General features: G+C 41.7%; 1 protein-coding gene across 1 annotated transcript in view; it reads left to right on the top strand.

Moving 5' to 3' along the window:
• Positions 1–569: 569 nt before the first annotated feature.
• The window catches only part of apba2b (amyloid beta (A4) precursor protein-binding, family A, member 2b), a 28,650-nt gene continuing 11,023 nt past the window's right edge, over positions 570–18,196 (top strand). The window contains exons 1-7 of the mRNA XM_070830551.1: positions 570–1,044; positions 1,584–2,644; positions 7,072–7,152; positions 9,578–9,617; positions 10,134–10,279; positions 15,753–15,788; positions 17,871–17,957. Of these exons, the coding sequence (XP_070686652.1) occupies positions 570–1,044; positions 1,584–2,644; positions 7,072–7,152; positions 9,578–9,617; positions 10,134–10,279; positions 15,753–15,788; positions 17,871–17,957 (1,926 nt within the window). The remainder of the gene's footprint in view (positions 1,045–1,583; positions 2,645–7,071; positions 7,153–9,577; positions 9,618–10,133; positions 10,280–15,752; positions 15,789–17,870; positions 17,958–18,196) is intronic.

Below are 18,196 nucleotides of genomic sequence, written 5' to 3'. Positions count from 1 at the left end.
TGAAGGCAGTATGTTTAGAAAGGCTTTTCTCTTTTGTCTGTTGTTCTGAAGCCGAGCCTGAGCGATATATTAAGCTGACTGTTGTGTATTTGAAGCCAAACTTGTGCTAAGCAAGCAGGAAAATGCTGCTCTGAATGTGGCTAAATTAAACCAGAGACTGTCGTACTCAAATACAGGAATAGATTGGGTTGTCAGGCACAGTATGTTGCAGCTGTATGCAAAGTGAAGAAAAGAGTAATAGAAATAAATGGAGGACTATGTTTGTAAGGGTTTGCTGTGTGAGTGTGTGTGTTTGATAAAGGGAATCTACTGTATTTTAATTGTGAGTGGTATCAATTGTTTAATCAATTGTCAAAACATACAGTGATGCTTGTCTTAAAAGCATGAAAGCTTACCGGCTTTAGCCTTGAATATTTCATTGTATACAGTAGTGTATTGTACTCTACTGTAGTATGTTCTTCTCTTGTGTATGCACTTTCTCAGGTGGCTTAACAGTTGTATTTGATGTAGCTCTAACTCTGTGCCTATGTGTCTTTATCTGTCCCCTAGGATCAAACCAATAACAATGCATGGCCAGTAAGCAGCCAATCATGGCTCATAGGAAGAGGCCGGGGACCAGCGGAGGAAACAGTATGGCTGCTCCAGGCCCCGCCTCCTGTGCCAGCCCTCATTCTACAGAGTCATGTGATCTGAAAGCCATCCCTCCTCGGCAACGCCCAGTCCGCTACCCCAAACAATCACATGATCCGAAACCCCTCCCCCGGTCCTGTAAGGCACAATATTCCTCTCCCAAGCCTCAAGACGTGAGTCACAACCATCCAGAGGTAGATGTAGATGCAGAGGTGGAAGTGAAGCTGTACAGCAACCAAGTAAATGCAGAAGTGGAGGACCAGCGGCCGGCGACACCCTCCACACCAGAACATGAACATGAGCAGCATGACCATGACCGGGCAGACTTCCACGGTGGAGCTGACAGTCTGGATGATGACTCTAGCTCTGACTACATTAACAACACTTCTGATGACGAGGAAGACTATGATGACGGTGAGTACGATGTAGATAAATATTTGATTATTATCCTGAATAAAGATTTTTGCCCCTCCTTGCCCCTCTATTATTCATTATTCCATTATTGATTCTGAATTCATTTCTGTTTAATAAAGTGTTAAAGGCTATAAAAAGAGAAAAAAAAGACTGCAGCATCATGTGAAGTTGTAATTTTTCATTGTTTGTCATTCGTACTTGAAATCATGCTTTTTCGGTTTAAATTATTTCGTGAAATCAAGCAAGCAATGTACTTTAACAATATCCCCACTAGTTGAAACATCATTTCCTTTGCAGCATGACTGAAATTTTACATGAAAATAAACTTTGAAACATTGTGCCCCAGTCTTAAGTATGTGTGTGTAATTGAAACATCAGTGAGTTTAACAACAAACATAATTTAAATGGATCTCAGGATTCTGATTCTGATTATTGATTCCCATCTCTAAAAAGTACTTGTGAGTGCTTATTGTGATTTTAAGAAAGAGGTATTAGAGGTATTAAGAAACGTGACTCTTTTTGATCATAAATTCCTGCAGGACTGGCGGAGGAGGATGAAGGTGTGACTTATTACATCCGCTACTGCCCAGAGGACGACAGCTACCTGGAAGGTATGGACTGCAGCAGCCAGGGAGACTGCAACCACAGCCACAGCCACAGCCAAGGGGACTGTGCCGGCACCGCACAGCCAGGCGGAGCCCACACCGATGAATGCCAGGAGGCTGTGGAAGGGTGGGTCGAGGAGGGAGAGGGAGAGGGAGAAGGGCAGGTGAGGGAGGAAGAATGGGTGGAAGATGAGGAAGGAGATGGCGCAGTGACGGAAGAGTGGAGAGAAGAGGAGGAAGAGGTGCAGGAAGAGTGGAGAGAGGGAGATGAGGAAGCGAGGGAGGAGTGGAGAGAGGAGGGCCAGGTCAGGCAGGAGCAGTGGGTGGGACGAGAGAGGCACAGGGTGGAGGAGTGGGGTGAGGGAGAGGGGGAGGTTCGCTGTGAAGTGGTGGAGCAAGACCCGGATGAACAGATATACAATGGAAGACCAGAACCCATTCTGGACCACCACCATCATCATCATCTGCACCACCAATCCTCCCTGCAAGACACCCTGCACACCCGAGAGGAAGAGGAGGAGGCAGAGAGTGAGGAGTACTGCCCTAATGAGGAAGAAGATGAGGAAGGCGATGAGGACGAGAGACACGGAAGAGCCTACACTGGAGACTACTATGCCCCAGAGGACAATGGGAACTCAGTGCACGTCTCTCCATACCGTAGCCGTAAGGTGCTGGTAGTAGAGGGAGAGACGGGGGAGGAGGCGGAGGAGGACATTGACCAAATAGTTGCGGAGATCAAGATGAGTATGAGCATGGGGAGTCTAAGTAGTGGCACTGACCAAAGCCCAGAGGAGCTGGCTCAGGACCCTGCACCAAGTGATTACCCTCACCCCAAATCTGACACTGCTTCCTACCCACCCGCCCACCATCGCCATGACAGCAGGCCCAAGTCCCTGAACCTGCCCTCCATGCACCACAACAACCCCGACCTCCAGAGGGGCATCAAGGCACATCCACGCTCCCCCGAAGACAGGCAGAGATGGTCACAGGAGCAGGTAAGCTTTATGTCATATTGTTATTTTCCCACTGTGTCCACATTTACCTGCTTACAGAGGGACATACTCACAATACACTTTGGCAGAAAATGCACCCCCCATTATTCAGAGAGGTGTGGGATGTGTTGCTTTAGAATATTTTTTGGCTGTTTTATTGTTCATAAGACATTGATTTCTAGCAGTGAACCTAGATGACATTTAACGAGAAGCCGTTCACAGTCCAAATCTGGGTTGAAAGAAGAGAAAACAGCTGGTTCATGTTATGACTAGACCGGATACTTTGAAGCATAGGTTACACCATCCATTGCCTTGTGTTTGTGTGATATGTAAAAGCTGAACAGCGAAGTGCACTCGGCTGAGTGGGGTCTACACTGTAACTAACTTCCTAACTTAACTAAACTATCGTCTATTTTGCAGTCTCAACAAAACTAGTATCCTGCGTAGCCATTTGACACAACAGCAATCATGAAAAGGTACTTTAACATCAGGATTTTCTCTGGAAAACCACAAAAGAGGGTGAGCTGGTTCCACAGCTGTATCTCTGTGGAAGTTTTCTGTATTAACTAAATGCTGGTCTTTGTGGCATGTCCTCTTTGCTGTAATCAGGAAAAAGGAAATGACAAATGAGAAGAGATAGATGGCAGGAGAGGATTCATGATGCTAAATAAGAGAGGATCAACTTAAAGCCTTTAGAGAGCAACAGCCTACATGCACCTACAGCTGTCTGTCTGGTAGTCATGTAGACCCATGCTGTTCAAATATGATCGAATATGAACCACAAGCAGTATTTTTACTAAACAATCTCATGTTGACTCTCGTGGGCTCAGAGGACAGAGAGGGACTGAAGGAAGCTGGACAAAGGGCAGGAACAGGTGAGTTGGAGGAGGCGAGTGAGAATAGTGTGATTTTTGGAAACTATGATAGAATGCAATGGAGTAAAAGTCTATCATGACTCATTTTGGCCATCGTATGTAGATGAATAGGTGCACACAGTATCATTTTGAGTCTTTTATCATAAAAGCTCAACCTTTCATGTAACATTATTTAAATCATCAAGGTTTTCGTTTCAAAATGTTAAGTTTCAAAAACAATCCCCCTAGACAAAAATAAAAACCCCTAGAGTTTTATTTCGCAGTAAGATGACAGCCAGCAAAACTGGAAATGGACAATTTCCACATTTTAACTCTTGTTAAGGCATTGGATTATTTGTGTTAAAGCCTGAATGAAATAGCAGCCATTGCAATTTAAGAATTTTGATCCAGAAATAATTATTGCGCTACGTTTCGACATTTTTAACTTGTCATTATAGCAAGTCCCATGACACCGTGCCAGTAAGCCAATAGGCAGAATACAAGAACCCTGAAAGTAAAATAGCCACCATTCATTTTGTCATTCACATCTTTGCTTCTCATACTGTGACACCGGAATGTCCGATCTAAAAAAGGCCTAAGCAGTGAAATACCAGCGAAAAATGAATTTCCTATTCAACTGAATGATTCTGTGTTGAATCAATGCTGCATAAACACAGAAAGGCACACAAATGAAAGAAAGAACATACCAACAACAGTATCAACATAGCAATGCTAATCTGGTTAAAGCCTTGGCAGAAAACACACCATGTAGGCTATTTTAATGCTCTGTGGGAGAGACTCTCGCCACTGTATGTGATTAAGAGAGCTTTGAGATGAGGCGCTGGAGATGAGTTACAGGTGACATGCTGCTCATCGCTTTCCAGAGAATAGCTAGAGCCGTTCCCCTCCCCCATGTTACCTTGAGATGTCCCCTTCCCCATCTATCACTCCCTCTCGCAGACCTGGATGAATGCACACACTGTACAGACGCAAGAACGCTAGAACCAAACACATGCAGAGCTCCCCCATCTTCTGAAAGTCAGATGGCAAAAGGAGAACAGAGATAGTCTCCTGTGGGCAGCATGCTGATACACACCTGCTCCACAGTGCGCACATGTGCTTGTACATTCACAGTGTAGCTCATTTGTAGCACAGAACTGGGTCAGACAGTATAACTAGATTAAATCGGAAGAATGTACAGTAGTCTGCGGTTTCAGATGACTCCCAGACTCACTGTGACGATTTGGTCGTTTTGTCTCCCGTTATCAAATGAAATGTTCTCTGTAAACCACTTCAACATGACCCCTCAATGAACCAGGACAATGAATTTGATAAGAGCTTTGCTGCACAGTGTGGAGCCAAAAGATTATGTTGAAAGAAGAGTTACAAAGGAGAGCGAGGTCATCTACACACACACTCATTCTGTTGATGTGATGTATTTGAGGAAAGCAAAGTATATTACACAGTGTTGTAATCTTATTGTGAATGTTGAATGGAGTTAAAACAGTCTCATAAGTATTGCAGCATGTAAAACAAGATACACAAATGAATGCAGAGTGATTTGTATCTGTAAATCTGGAATTTTTTATCTGCAAACCTAGTTTTGTATTTGTGCCCTTTCATTTGAAACTTGTACATCATCATTTGTGCGTCAACTTAACATTTTTTAATGGAAATATGTTGGCAAATCTCAAGTGATTCCATGTTTTAACCATCAGCGTGTCACTGTTAAATTGTTTGTGACATGTTGATATGATCACCAGAGACAATGGCCAAGTGCTTCTGCAGAATAAACATTAAGACTCCATAATATCCAGATTTTTCAGTCAAATACTTTACTTTTTACTTGTTTTAAGTAAGTTTTGTGCTATAATGAAATGTTCTTTTCTACCACAAATGAATTCAGCACATTTCTAGGGACTTTTTCTTCAAAGACAGAACGTGTTAGTCCACTAAAAGCAACCGTTTTAATATTTATAATGTCTGCAGCACTAGCAGCTCCAGTGTGATTACACCAGTCCAAAACCTAATCAAATCTTAAATAAGTCCACTTTTGTTCATCACTGTTAACAGACTGTGCTACAGTACATGTAGTCCATATTAAAAATGTCTTCTGTGTTCAAAGCCTGTATGTCCGTAAGAATATAGCGATCATATCTTAAACTTAAACGATGAAAAAAACCTTTTATCCCTTTTCTAATAGTGACATGAATTGAGTTGTCAGCTGCAGTAAATCGGAGTGAAAATTCCCTCTTGAATAGGCGTCTCATTTGCAATTTTATTGGTATTTTGTCATGTATTTCAAGTAGCTAATCTGTTGAGTATTCCACACAGCGTAATGAAAATATTGTATTTGCCAAGGAAGTCCTAAGTATTGCATATTGAGCTCATCTGTCAGACAACAGATTGCTATGCTGGGTGGCCTCTGTGTAACCTTTAGCTGAAGATGCTGTATGGAAAAGTAGCAAACATGACATGATTTTAGTTTTGACTGGAGGCTGATTTGATAAGTAGCTACAGGAGTGCAATAGCAGACACATGTATGCATTGGCAGGAGCTGCCAGTCCTCTCTGTGGTAGTCTTGTAGATATTAATTATGCTGTTCACTTACAATTGATGGTGTTGATTTATGGTGATGAAGTTCTACGTGTAGTCTCTTTCTGACTTATTACAGATGACGGCGCGTACAAGGTTTGACCGCATTCGCTTGGGATTCTGTACATGAGCGTAGCTTTGTAGAACATCGCAGTTTAGCATGCCGTCCCACTAAACAACAACATGAATCTCATTAATTTATTGGTTGTTTGCTCAACCGAGTTGGGCAGCATGATGAATACTGATCAGGACTTTATGTTTAGCTCGCTTTTTGCAAAGGAGGCCACTAATGTCATGTTAGTGGTAATTAATTTCAATTCCAGATGCACGACAGCATGGGCTGTTCTCTGAATTTCACTTTTTCACTGCCACATCAAGGAGGAGGAGGTTTTATTGGCATGAGGATTTCATTTCAGCTAGTAATGCGACTGTATGTTAATGAGCAGTTGTAGACTGCAAGATAGATATCCAGGGGAATAAATGAAATCCTCCCTCTGTGTCATTATATGCTGGGTGTGCTATATATCTTCATGTATGTGATGAGAAACGAGACAAAACAAAGAGCAGCCTGGACTACTAATGAAATACAGGATCATGTGCCAGTTTAGAGGCTGAACCCAGATTACTTGTATCCTTCAAAATATTTCCAAAATATCACCTTCAAAATATTGCCATTAAGTTGATTTTGTTCATTTTATTTGGAGGTTAACTTAATGTTTGTCATTATTAGTCCAGAGTGTTTTGACAGTGCTGTACTCCCACACACACGTTGTTTATCGCAGGCCTGCCTCCGTAGTCAGAACCTCTCTCGCATGACCGTCTCTCTAACCTGAACCTCTGTGGCCCATTCCAGCCGGCAACAGAAACAGAAAGGAAATGTTGTCCATGCGTACGACTTATACAATATGATCCTCTTGCAGTAAAGTTTTATCCCGTTCTAATGCTTCTGTGCTTGCACCTGCTCTTCTGTTGACCTGCCAGGTGAGCAACGGTGCAGAGCAACCCAGAAAGCAGCAGCGCTCCGACCTCAACGTTCCCCTGGAGAACAACAATGTACCAGAGGTAAGATGTCGCTGCACGATCTGTCGCAGTGCTTCCTTCATCATCCTTTAGATCTGATGCAAGGTCATTTACACTTTAACTGATGGGGATATTGTTTGTTGATGTGTGTGTGTGCCTGTGTGTGTCTGAATAAATTAGTAATTGTGTAATTACAACCCCAGATCATGTCCTCTGCTTACGGCATGATAGCACCCCGGTAATTGAGCAGCATGTGTGCTTGCGGTTTTATGAGAGCTATTTTTCACCGAGATGTCTGCAGCGGGTGCTCCTTGTAGGGGCTCCACCAGCACCTCCCTTTCCTCGGGTGGGGTAAACCTTCTGAATGCGTAGTGAGCGGGTTAGAGAATCCAGTAGATCCAGGAGCTGAGTGTCTGAATCTCATGAAGTTCACACTTGCTGTGGACATCTCTTGTTTGTAGGGTTAGGGTTACATCCGCTCCTACACCTCCCACAGCAGCGTCAGCATGTGAAGCTGAGACTTTGCAACAATTTGCATCCACACCCAATTTTGCAGTACCCTTGAGCAAGGTGCATGTACTCAGTTTCTGCAGCAGTAAAAGTGCCAAGGTGTAAATGCACGTGGCAGTGTGAATGTTGGGCAGGGGATTGCTGGAAAATAACAGAAATGTCTGAATATTTATGATGCCTATTCTAAGTTAAAGCACTGAGGGGGATTCCTCTACAAGGATCAAGAGCGTCAGTCATAATTATTAATTTCTTTTTTTTCTGAACTTATGTTTTATTTTTACTTACATTCCATACATGCAGTATAATTTTGACATCATTTCACTTTCCATCATTGTCACTACAAAGTTTCCAGCTGTCTTGACATCTATCCAGTTTTAGTACAAGTGCAATAAAATCTCAAAAGGTCCCACATTATGCTAAATGCACTTTTCAATGCTTTCTCAACATAAATATGTGTCTCTGGTGTGCCCATAGACCTCCAAACTGTGAGAAAAGACCATCCTCTTTCTGTTTTTCTTGCTTTATCTTTAAGTAAATGTATGTGAAAACGTATATGTACATGTGGCCCACTGAAAAACTCCTGAATCCACCTTGCTGTCCGCCATTATTTTTCTCCTCACTAACATCAGCCCCCCCCCGTAACACAAAGATGTCAACAGCGAGAGCAAAATAGCAGATCGTTCTGTTCTACTAAAATGGAGCAAGAAGGCTGAAAACAGCTGCAACAGCCATATCTGCTATGAGAAAAACTATGTTTTTTTTTAACATTAAACCATGTAAAACTGTTCTTGTTGGACCTCCAACTATGAACTTTAAAATGAGCATAATATGGGACCTTTAAGTACAACTAGACCTACATAAAATAGAAGGAGGCAGACATGAAATGTTGAGACCTCAAAAGAAGGTTAAAAACAAACAGGCAAAGAGAAAAAAAGAATTTAGGGTGGGGCAGTATATAAAGTTAATTTCAGATGAGGTTCCTGCCTTGCTTGTAGTCGATTCAGCTTTTTTCTCAAATGTACACCTTTACACATTAAACCGTTCTTGTGTTTATACGTGATGAAATTTTGTAAATGTCAAATGCCATTCATTTTTTTAACCAGGTAAGGGGTTTTGTTTTGCATCTTGACTCTCAGGTAGAACCACATTTTACCTGCTGAGGAAAGCAATGTTGACCCCAGTAATATATCCATCAGTTGTCTGTACCGCTTATCCTTAAGGGTTACGAGGAGGCTGGATTCAATCCCAGCTGTCATTGCGCGAGAGACGGGGTACACCCTGGACTGGTCGCCAGTCAATCACAGGGCCGACACATAGAGACAGACAACCACTCACGCTCACGCTCACACCTACGGGCAAATTAGAGTCACCAATTAACCTGCATGTCTTTGGACTGTGAGAGGAAGCCGGAGTACACGGAGAAAACCCACGGCAGCATGGAGAGAACATGCAAACTCCACACAGAAAGACTAGCGGATTTGAACCTGGAACCCTCCTGCTGTGAGGAAACAGTGCTAACAACCCCCAGTAATATAAAAGTCAGGAAAACAAAACAGTTATTGTAGTAGCAGGGCATCTTTTTGCTTTCAAAACATGTCAAGACACCCCAACATGTTCACACAGAGCAGTTTGTGAAAACCAACCACTAGCCGAAAAAGCAGAAGGGCATCAAGTCAGGCATCATGTCTCGCATTATTAAGACAGAAAAGGTTTTACAGACTGGGATGTTTCCATTCTGTCCTCATCGAGGTTTTGTAATATTAACCATGCAGTAAATAAACAGAAAATGAAACTACCTGTATTGACACATACTGTTAAAGTGTGACACCGAACAAAATTCACAAATAGAATGAAATGTAAAGAATTCAATCGGTTTATTTAACATTGGAGATATGCTTAATTCACCGTAAACCTATTCATTCATTCCTATCTGTCATATCCTGTTTTTGTCTTCCAGCTGACAAAGAAGGTTGCATCATTCCCCAGCTTTGTCGATGGTAAGTTAATCTGTCTGCACACCTGTTTGGTGATGAAATCAAAATATTATAATTGCATGGAACCTTTCCAAGTATTACTTTGCATTCAGTCTGTCGTATCACGGGCCTGATATAACTCTTCCAGGGCTCCTTCCCTGACTCTGGGCAGATGCTAGGCCCCATAATTTGTGAGGGTCTTAGCTGCCTCTCTGCTCCTTCAGATCATGACAGTACATTGTGTCCCCGAGTGGGTGTCTTAGAGTCCACATCTACATATCACAGACGCGGATTAATCTCAGCCCAGCCTCCCACCAGCTCTGCACCGCCATCAGCTCACAGCCAGTGGCCATCTCACTGCTCCATCTCTCCATCTCCAGAGCAACAGTGTTTGACTCTCCTCCTCCAGGGAGCATGTTGACTGCAGTGATTACAATACCCTCTCCACCGCACACCCGAACTCTTTCGGTCTTGCCACACTCAGCCCTTCCCTGTGTCTCCCCATGTTGACACTATCCTCTCTGCTTCTCCCTGGCCCAGTCCCAGGACCCTGCGAACCAGAAGACCTGATTGATGGGATTATCTTCGCTGCTAACTACCTGGGCTCCACTCAGCTGCTGTCTGAGAGGAACCCCTCCAAGAACATTCGCATGATGCAGGCCCAAGAAGCAGTCAGCAGGGTCAAGGTACTCAAAAACACACCCACTCACGCCCAGCCACTCTGACTCAGACATGCAAAAGACAAACGCATTGTGTTTAATTTTGGTCCTGAAGATATCCATAGCCATGCATCTCCTCAGCCAGCGGGCGATGTTTTTTCAGATATGCTGTTGTTTTCCTCAGGAGGGGTTGCACAGATTTTAATGAGGATCCTTTATAACTGAAAAATCCCAGAAACTAATCAGGCACTAATAGGCAGTTTCTGCAGCAGGAACTTTCCCATGGAACCAGACACAGACACTGCAGCTGCTTCAATCTGTGCACAGCGTCATTCACAAATTAAGGAAGTACCGGGCACCATTAGTAGTAATATTAGGACGAGGGGTGTGAATCTCTTGTTGTTTTGTTAACATTAAAAACAGGATTATGTTGTTGTAATACAAAAAAGAAAAAAAAAGGAGCCAGAACAAGAGAGAGAGAGAGACAGAGAGAGAGAGAGAGAGAGAAAGAGCCGTGGTAGAGAGAGCTATTGAAAACATGAGAGGGAGGAAGCGGCCGTGAGTGAACAAGAAAGAGAGCAAGAAAGACAAAACAAATTTGCTAATTGTTTCATGGCGTTTATGTTCTAAAGTGGAAAAAAAATCATGAAAGGCTCAGCACCTTTGGAGATTTTTTAGTGTCATTTGAATTAATGTATTAAGACCAAACCAAAACATCAAAGCACAACATGATGTTTCTTTGTGTGAAAGTTGTGTTTCCACAGTTTTATCATCAGTCTTGTAATTTGCACTTCCACAACTTTGATGTTCAATTAGATTTTGCAAGTGCAAATCTTTCATCTCAATATTAATGTTACTATTATTATTATTAATATTAATGTATAAAAATAATGGTTTTCACAAGTTATTGCAGCCAATTGACCAATCAGTTACACTCACTCTGAAGGTCCTGAGTCACTGGAAAGGCCGACCGCCATAGACTTGTATATAAGAAGTGGACGTAGCCACCGCGACGTCACCCGTTGGTTTGTGAACTGCCATTTTGAAGCCGCGAGCTCAGCATTTTCATCATCGCCATCTAGGTTTAACTGCTGTCGCCATCTTGGTTTTGGAGCCAGGGGTGACTTTTCTCCCCTGCTTCTGATTGGTTAGGCTAAGACATGACTTGCCTCTGATTGGTCATTCACAGGGCTGTCCTGTCTCAAATCATAGTCTTCTTTATCACCTATTTCACTCTAAATGGGACCATAATTTACCAAATGAACATTATGTTGTTTTGAGGAAGACTTGAAACTTGTGACTGAGGTCATAAACTGTTTACTGAAGTAATATATCAAGTGAAAAGTACGGTCATTTTCTCATAGACTTCCATACAACCGCAGTTTGGCGTTGGCGTCACTTTTCAGACCCAGATGCTGCATCCACTTCCACAAGAGACGGGACTTTTTTTGGGGAAAAAAATAAATGTAGAATGTGCTTCCTGAGTACCTAGAAACTTCCTTCTGAGACTATTTGAGAGCCTCTTCCCCTATAACTTACTCTTTTCGTGATGTGGTCGAGACGTGTTTGTTCACACCCAAGGAGACTACCGATGCTGCATGCAGGATTGTATTTTTCACATGGTATCTGAATTAATGTCTCATATTTCTGTGCATATCTGGAATTGACAATAGATGTATTTCCTCAGACTCAAGCTAACAAGTGGAACCCCGCTATTTCAGCATGTTGTTTAAATGTTTTAGCATTTGTCCTTAGTTGTAATCACGAGGTATTTTTAGTTTTAAGTCTGGTCCATTTTGCTCCTAATGAAATTTACATGGACGTCAGGGCTGTTTGCGTCTGGCGCAAAGCATTAGAGTCATATATTAGGCTTGAGTGGTCTTTTAGGGCAGCTAAAGAACTTGGCCAGACCGGGCTGCAGGGCATGTGTTTGACACAGCTGGCTGGATAATGGGACTGCTGGCATGTGAACTTTATATTTCCCTTGTTGACACTCGCTCCCTGCTGTTCACTAATGTTGTTGTGATGATATTCCAGTGCATTTTCAGAGAAATACTGTGGATGGTACCAGTGCAACATAGACGTGCTTGACTCATATTATTTTTAGATTAGCTTAATTGCTCCGTTCATCACTTGTTACTCTGCCCGACATGCTAACAGAAACAGCTGCTCGGAATTTCTCTCTTTCAGGAAAAGGTGGACCCTCAGCTTTTTTTATATTTCTTACACTTCTCAGTCCCTCTGCCTGATGATTTGTGTGATCAAAGAACATTGTTTCATGATGTGATGACATAATGCAGCACTGATGTTTTGGCGCACGGTTGTTAAGGCACCAGTTTCTTTTATCTCCCTCTCATGTGAGCACAAGCTTGGCTGTATTTCTAAATATTAAATGACCTCCCGATGAGCAGTCTACTTTTAGAAAGTTGAACGTTGTAGTGAGACAACTGATGAGATGGATACATGTGAGTCTGGTTGTCCAGTGGCATAAGTCAGGAACTACATGAGTAGAGAAAGAGATACAAACAAGCATAACTGTGCTGTTTGTGTCTTAAATTTGAAATATTTCAGGTTCCAGATGCATTAAATCAGCAAAATAGTAAATACTTTCAATGAACCCAAGTCTGTGCAAATGAAGAGATCTGTATTGATCTCTAAAATGGATTGCATCATCTCTATTTTAGCATCATCTTGCTGGTCCTTGTGTAACATTAACGGTAAGTAAATAAAGAGATAGTTTGGTCCTTTAATTAAGGGACGGACCCAGATCTTAAAGCCCTGTCCTAATACTTCACTAGTCATACCACTCAGCCCTATCCTTCCATTTTACATGCTTCAGTGTAGAGCAATCTGTCCCACTTCTGCTAGGCTTAGTGGTCTTAATGTGTATCAAACCGTGGTTGAAAAGGGCTAGAAATAGTTACTGATGCCTTGGAGTATTTACATAATTTTGCCTAAAATGTAAAATATTTTGGATAATGATGATGATGACTTTAATAGGTTTGATTGTCTCGACCAATACAACACCAGAATGTTGGTATCAACACCAAAACAATACTTGTTTTGTTCAAGGTCAAGCACAACAATTACAGTGAATGGCAATGAAAATCTTGAATATCAGGCTGTCTCCAACAATGCTCGACACGCAAGTGAAAGTAAAAAAGAGAATCTAAGACATGACATACATAGTGCAAAATTAATACACAGGGAGAAAATATGATACACATATATAGAATAGAATAGAATACTGTGATAGCAGGTGTGAAAAAATTATCTTGAGAGTACAAGAGGTCAACAGCGTTCCTTGATTCCTTGATTGGAGGGATATACATATGTATTTCCACAACATTAGTTTTATAACAAAGACGTCAGACTTTTTGAAATGTTTCTTGAATATAATATAGTCAGTGAACATCTGATTAAAGATTGATTAAAGATCCTACAGAAACTTTTCAGTCTATAGCAAAAAGTTTTTATATTAAACCATAAATATTAGGCACAGTATCAGCATTGGGAACATAAATGTGGAATGAAGAAGTTTTTTTTAATCCACTGCTGGTGACTTAAACAGGTGGGATCCCATTCTGTAGTTAAATATTCAAGCACAGACTCCTAATATATGCACTCTGAAGGGTGTGAAACAAAGAAAAGGGTGACAGAGAGAGGGACGGAGCAGGATCTGAAAGCCTTTTGGCCCGTTGGCTGGTTTTACTTTAAAAGCAGATGTCTACTGGCATCATTTCACATCTATCCAATCTGCGTTTGGTCCTTCTCACTCACTCACCCCGCTGTCATGCCCAATTTGCCTTCCCTGCAAAAAGTCTTGTCAGGATGAAACCATGGCAACAGTTAGCTATCACCCCTTAGAGCTTCCCCCTGCTCGGAGCAGGTCCATTGAACAAGAAGTCGTCCATTATCCCCTTGATTTGTCCCTCGCGGACAAACGAGTAGCTGTACAGCAAACGACATTTAATCTTGGACGCTGAAATGGACGCAGTCGACTGCACGCAAACCCGACCACACAGGTGGCAACGTGCAGCCATACATGTGTATTTTCTCCAGATCAAACTGAAGAAGCACACATGTAGTATATCCAAGCACAGGAATGCACTTAAACCCCGTAGCACTGAATTGAGCAAAAAAGGGCAGGTAAATAGTAGCAAGGCTGTATAGGTTATTTACGCAGATCTTTTTGGCATGATGTTCACTCTGTTTGATGTAATATTTATGCTGCTTCATCTCCCCCCACTCACTCTTTCCTGCTGTCTATCCCCTCCCTGCTCTGCTCCTCTTCAGCAGAGCAATAGATGTTGCTGAAAGCCTCAGATATCTGTCTTGCGTGAGAACCTATCATGGAGGAGGAAACTTTAAGAAACGAAAACCAGAAAAAGACTCTTCCCTTTGGGCTTTTTTCTCTAGTCTTTTTTTAACTAACACTGGCTCGGCTTTTACAGCTCAGTAGCTCGGGCAAACATCCATTCTAACACTATATATTAAATTCAGTGAGGGTCAAGATCATTTCCTCTGGTCAATGGCAGATTGAGGGAGGGGAGGTGACTCAGCTTGATCTTTATACAGAAGGGTTGATTTTAAAAGCTTACAAAGTACTCCAAAAGATCACCAGTCTTAAGTTCAACAACTGAAGGGCCCACGCCAAGACTAGAATTACTGATGAACTAATCAAACACATTAGCTGTGAAAATCTGCCTCCATGTTGATCTAAGCTGTTTAATTCCAAGCATAGTGTCTCGACTTTTTTTTTATATGCAGCCCAGAGAACAAACCCCAAGCGCACAGTTTTAAATCCTTGCTGGAGGCTTTATTCCCTCCCCTGCATCTGTGAGTGTTGATTGTCTTTGCTGGTAATAGCATTTAGACTGTGACATGAACACGGAAGGTAGCAAGAACAGTGCCCATACACACAACATGAATTATAGACTTTGTTGTCTTTGTTTTTGCTGTAATGCTTTTAGAAATGGGGGGCGGGCTTACCATCTGTCTTTCTTTTGGTAAATGTTCTGACCACAAAACAGACACCGGACATGATAAAACGAAATAAACAACATCCAAAAAAAAAAGACCCTCCTAATAGAGCTTTATATAGATGTCAAGAGTGCAGGAACCGTGTCAGTTCATGTCTGCCTGCTGTGTTTAAAGGAGAAAAAGCAATTATTACCCTCTGTAATTGCTGTTTTGATTTGTATCTGATAACCAACACGGCTGTGTGAACGCTATCTCCGCAAACACACACACACACGCACACACACACACACATTTACAGTCACACACACTTCCCCTTTCTCTCTCTCTCTCTCTCTCTCTCTCTCTCTGTTTCTGAGAGCAGCGATAGATAGCACACCTGCCGTTTGGTTTGGAGCTTTACTGTCTTACCTTCTTTTATTTACCTTCTTTATTTCCTCCTCCTCTTCCTCCTGTTTTTTTTGTGCCTCCGTATCCGCTGACCTTGTCCCGTCCCAACGCCTGCCTGCCCGCCTGCCAGAGGGTACAGAAGGCTGCCAAAATCAAGAAAAAGGCGGTGTGTAATAAACAGAGCAAAAGGAAGACCCTTTGGCCACTTTCCCTCCACTCCACCTTTTTCTTTTTCATTTCATTTGTGCCTGTCTGTCTCTGTGTATCCTCTCCCATCTGTGTCTTTGTCACAGTTTGCATGTTCATTAATGTAGTCAAACAAATCTTTGCTAGGTTTTCCAGAACTAATACAAACATGATTTGTTTTATGTGGACGGCTAGAGTCTTTCATAAACCTGAAACTGGTAGAATCATTCAAAGTTCAAGGTGTGTTGTGAGACACAAGAGAATCTCTCAAGCCTAATTTAATAACACCACATTTACATGAATTTATATGCGACCACAAGGTCACAGCATTGTGTAATTGTATCATGAGATCATGTATGGATGTTTAAAAGTGTAATAACATAGTGAAAGTACAAAACATATTAAGGCATTAAAGATTCCTGCTTTTTTTATTCTCTAAAAAGGGCAGGAATAAGTTGTACAGAGTCACTTTTCACAGTTTTCCCATATTATTATTAGTATACTGGAAACAATAACAGAAATTGAAATACTCTAGTTTAGGTCTCTGCACAACATACTGAATATGATAACCTTTTCCATCAGGGCCAAAGACAAACAATTAGTTTTAGCTACAAGAACAGCAAATACTAGGTTCAATGAGTACTTTTTTTGTATTTTGTATTTATGTTCTGTATTTGGGAGACTGTAATTCAATGCACGCTTTGTGTGATTAACACGCCAGCTAAAGCAGAAAATAATTCTTGCTATAATTCTCAGTTGATATCTTGCTTCTTTACACACTGGTGATCCTGATATACAGTGGAGAGAGGGATCATCTGTAAACAACCTCAGCTATGACTGCATGCGCGTTACGCTTAAAGCTCTGAATAATTAGCGCTTAAAAGACTAACCGTATAACAATTCAACACTGTTTGAAGAAATGGTTACTTACGTTTCTGGCCCCATCTTGCTGTGTGTGTGTGTGTGTGTGTGTGTGTGTGTGTGTGTGTGTGTGTGTGTGTGTGTATGTTTATTCCTTTTCTTTCTTCCTTTTTTTTGTCTTTGTGTAACTTGACATCACAGAATCACAATTTAGCTTTAATCAAACATTTCAGCGGTAAACATTAGGTTTTAGATCAGCTTTCACAATCCCTAGAACTGTCATTATCAATCACACAGGCAGAAGTCTGTCAGAGAAGAGGCTGATTTTCATTTCCCCTGTAACAGCCTCTGCAGACCATTACACATTCAATCCACAAGACAAGTCCGACTTTGAAATACTGTGTGGTTGCTATCATAGATGCTCACCAGTGTTCACAAATTAGCTAGCTATGTCCATGCATGTATGCTAATCTGATTGAAACAGGCAAAAGGAATTCTGCAAACGTGTACTTCATCATTTTTTCTGATGTTTGATTAGCTTCTGTGCATTTTTTTCAGGCACGTGGCAAAGATAAAACGAAAGTGCTATTGGATGTTACAAGCCTCAGTCTCCTATAAATGGTTCACCATTTATTTCATGAAATATTTAATTACAGCTATATGTGTTTTATTAATACCTTTAGCTTTATTGTTTTATTCTGAAATGCATCAGGCAATTTTAATTAAACAAAATCAAATATAATTTTATTAGCCTGCACTACACAGTGATTAGTGGGGAAATGTGTGCAGGCTTGTTCTGCGCTGAAGCTGCATTGCTTTCACTGGCAAAACAGCCAGCTGGTAAGGGTTTAGTGTTAAGCTGTTTCTTGTTTCCGTGCCAACTTGTCATCCTCATGCCAGGACAATTGATGCAAAGTAAGACCACTGCCAAACACTTTGTTTTTCTGCCTTTTCCACCTCACCTTTAGACTCAACAGCCTGTCCATCTAACAAGCATTCCCCCAGCCGGACCCTAAGCTTTACATGCATGCATTTCGGATATCTAAACTAATACTTTCCTACATCTAACACAGACACCATTCAAGCACTAGTGAATAACTGTTTACCATGAACAGTCAAGTTTGGTACAAAGATCTACAAACAATCAAAGTCAAAGGAGACGATCTAACCATCTCTTCTGTTGTTTTTTTTCTTGCCGCAGAGCGCAGACGGAGATGCTCAAACCCTCACCGAGGTTGATCTGTTCATCTCCACCCAGAGGATCAAAGTCCTCAATGCAGACTCACAGGTGAGTTTCGTCAAGCACACGTACGCTATGTTTGTGTTGACAATGTCTTTTCTCACCCGTGAGAATAAAAAGCTCCATAAGGCTACACATCGTGGGACTGTTGTTGTGTAATAGCTGACGTAACTGCAGCTTAACAGTCAACACAGATGGCTTCCTATGAAATCCCACCACTGATTGTTATGTATTTATTTAATCTCATGATGTCAGAATTCTCTTTGACTAAGGACAAGAATAAACTC

Source organism: Pempheris klunzingeri, chromosome 1 (assembly GCF_042242105.1).
Source record: "Pempheris klunzingeri isolate RE-2024b chromosome 1, fPemKlu1.hap1, whole genome shotgun sequence".
In the NCBI taxonomy this organism is placed as follows: Eukaryota; Metazoa; Chordata; class Actinopteri; order Acropomatiformes; family Pempheridae; genus Pempheris; species Pempheris klunzingeri.
This window is presented reverse-complemented; position numbering and strand designations above follow the sequence as displayed.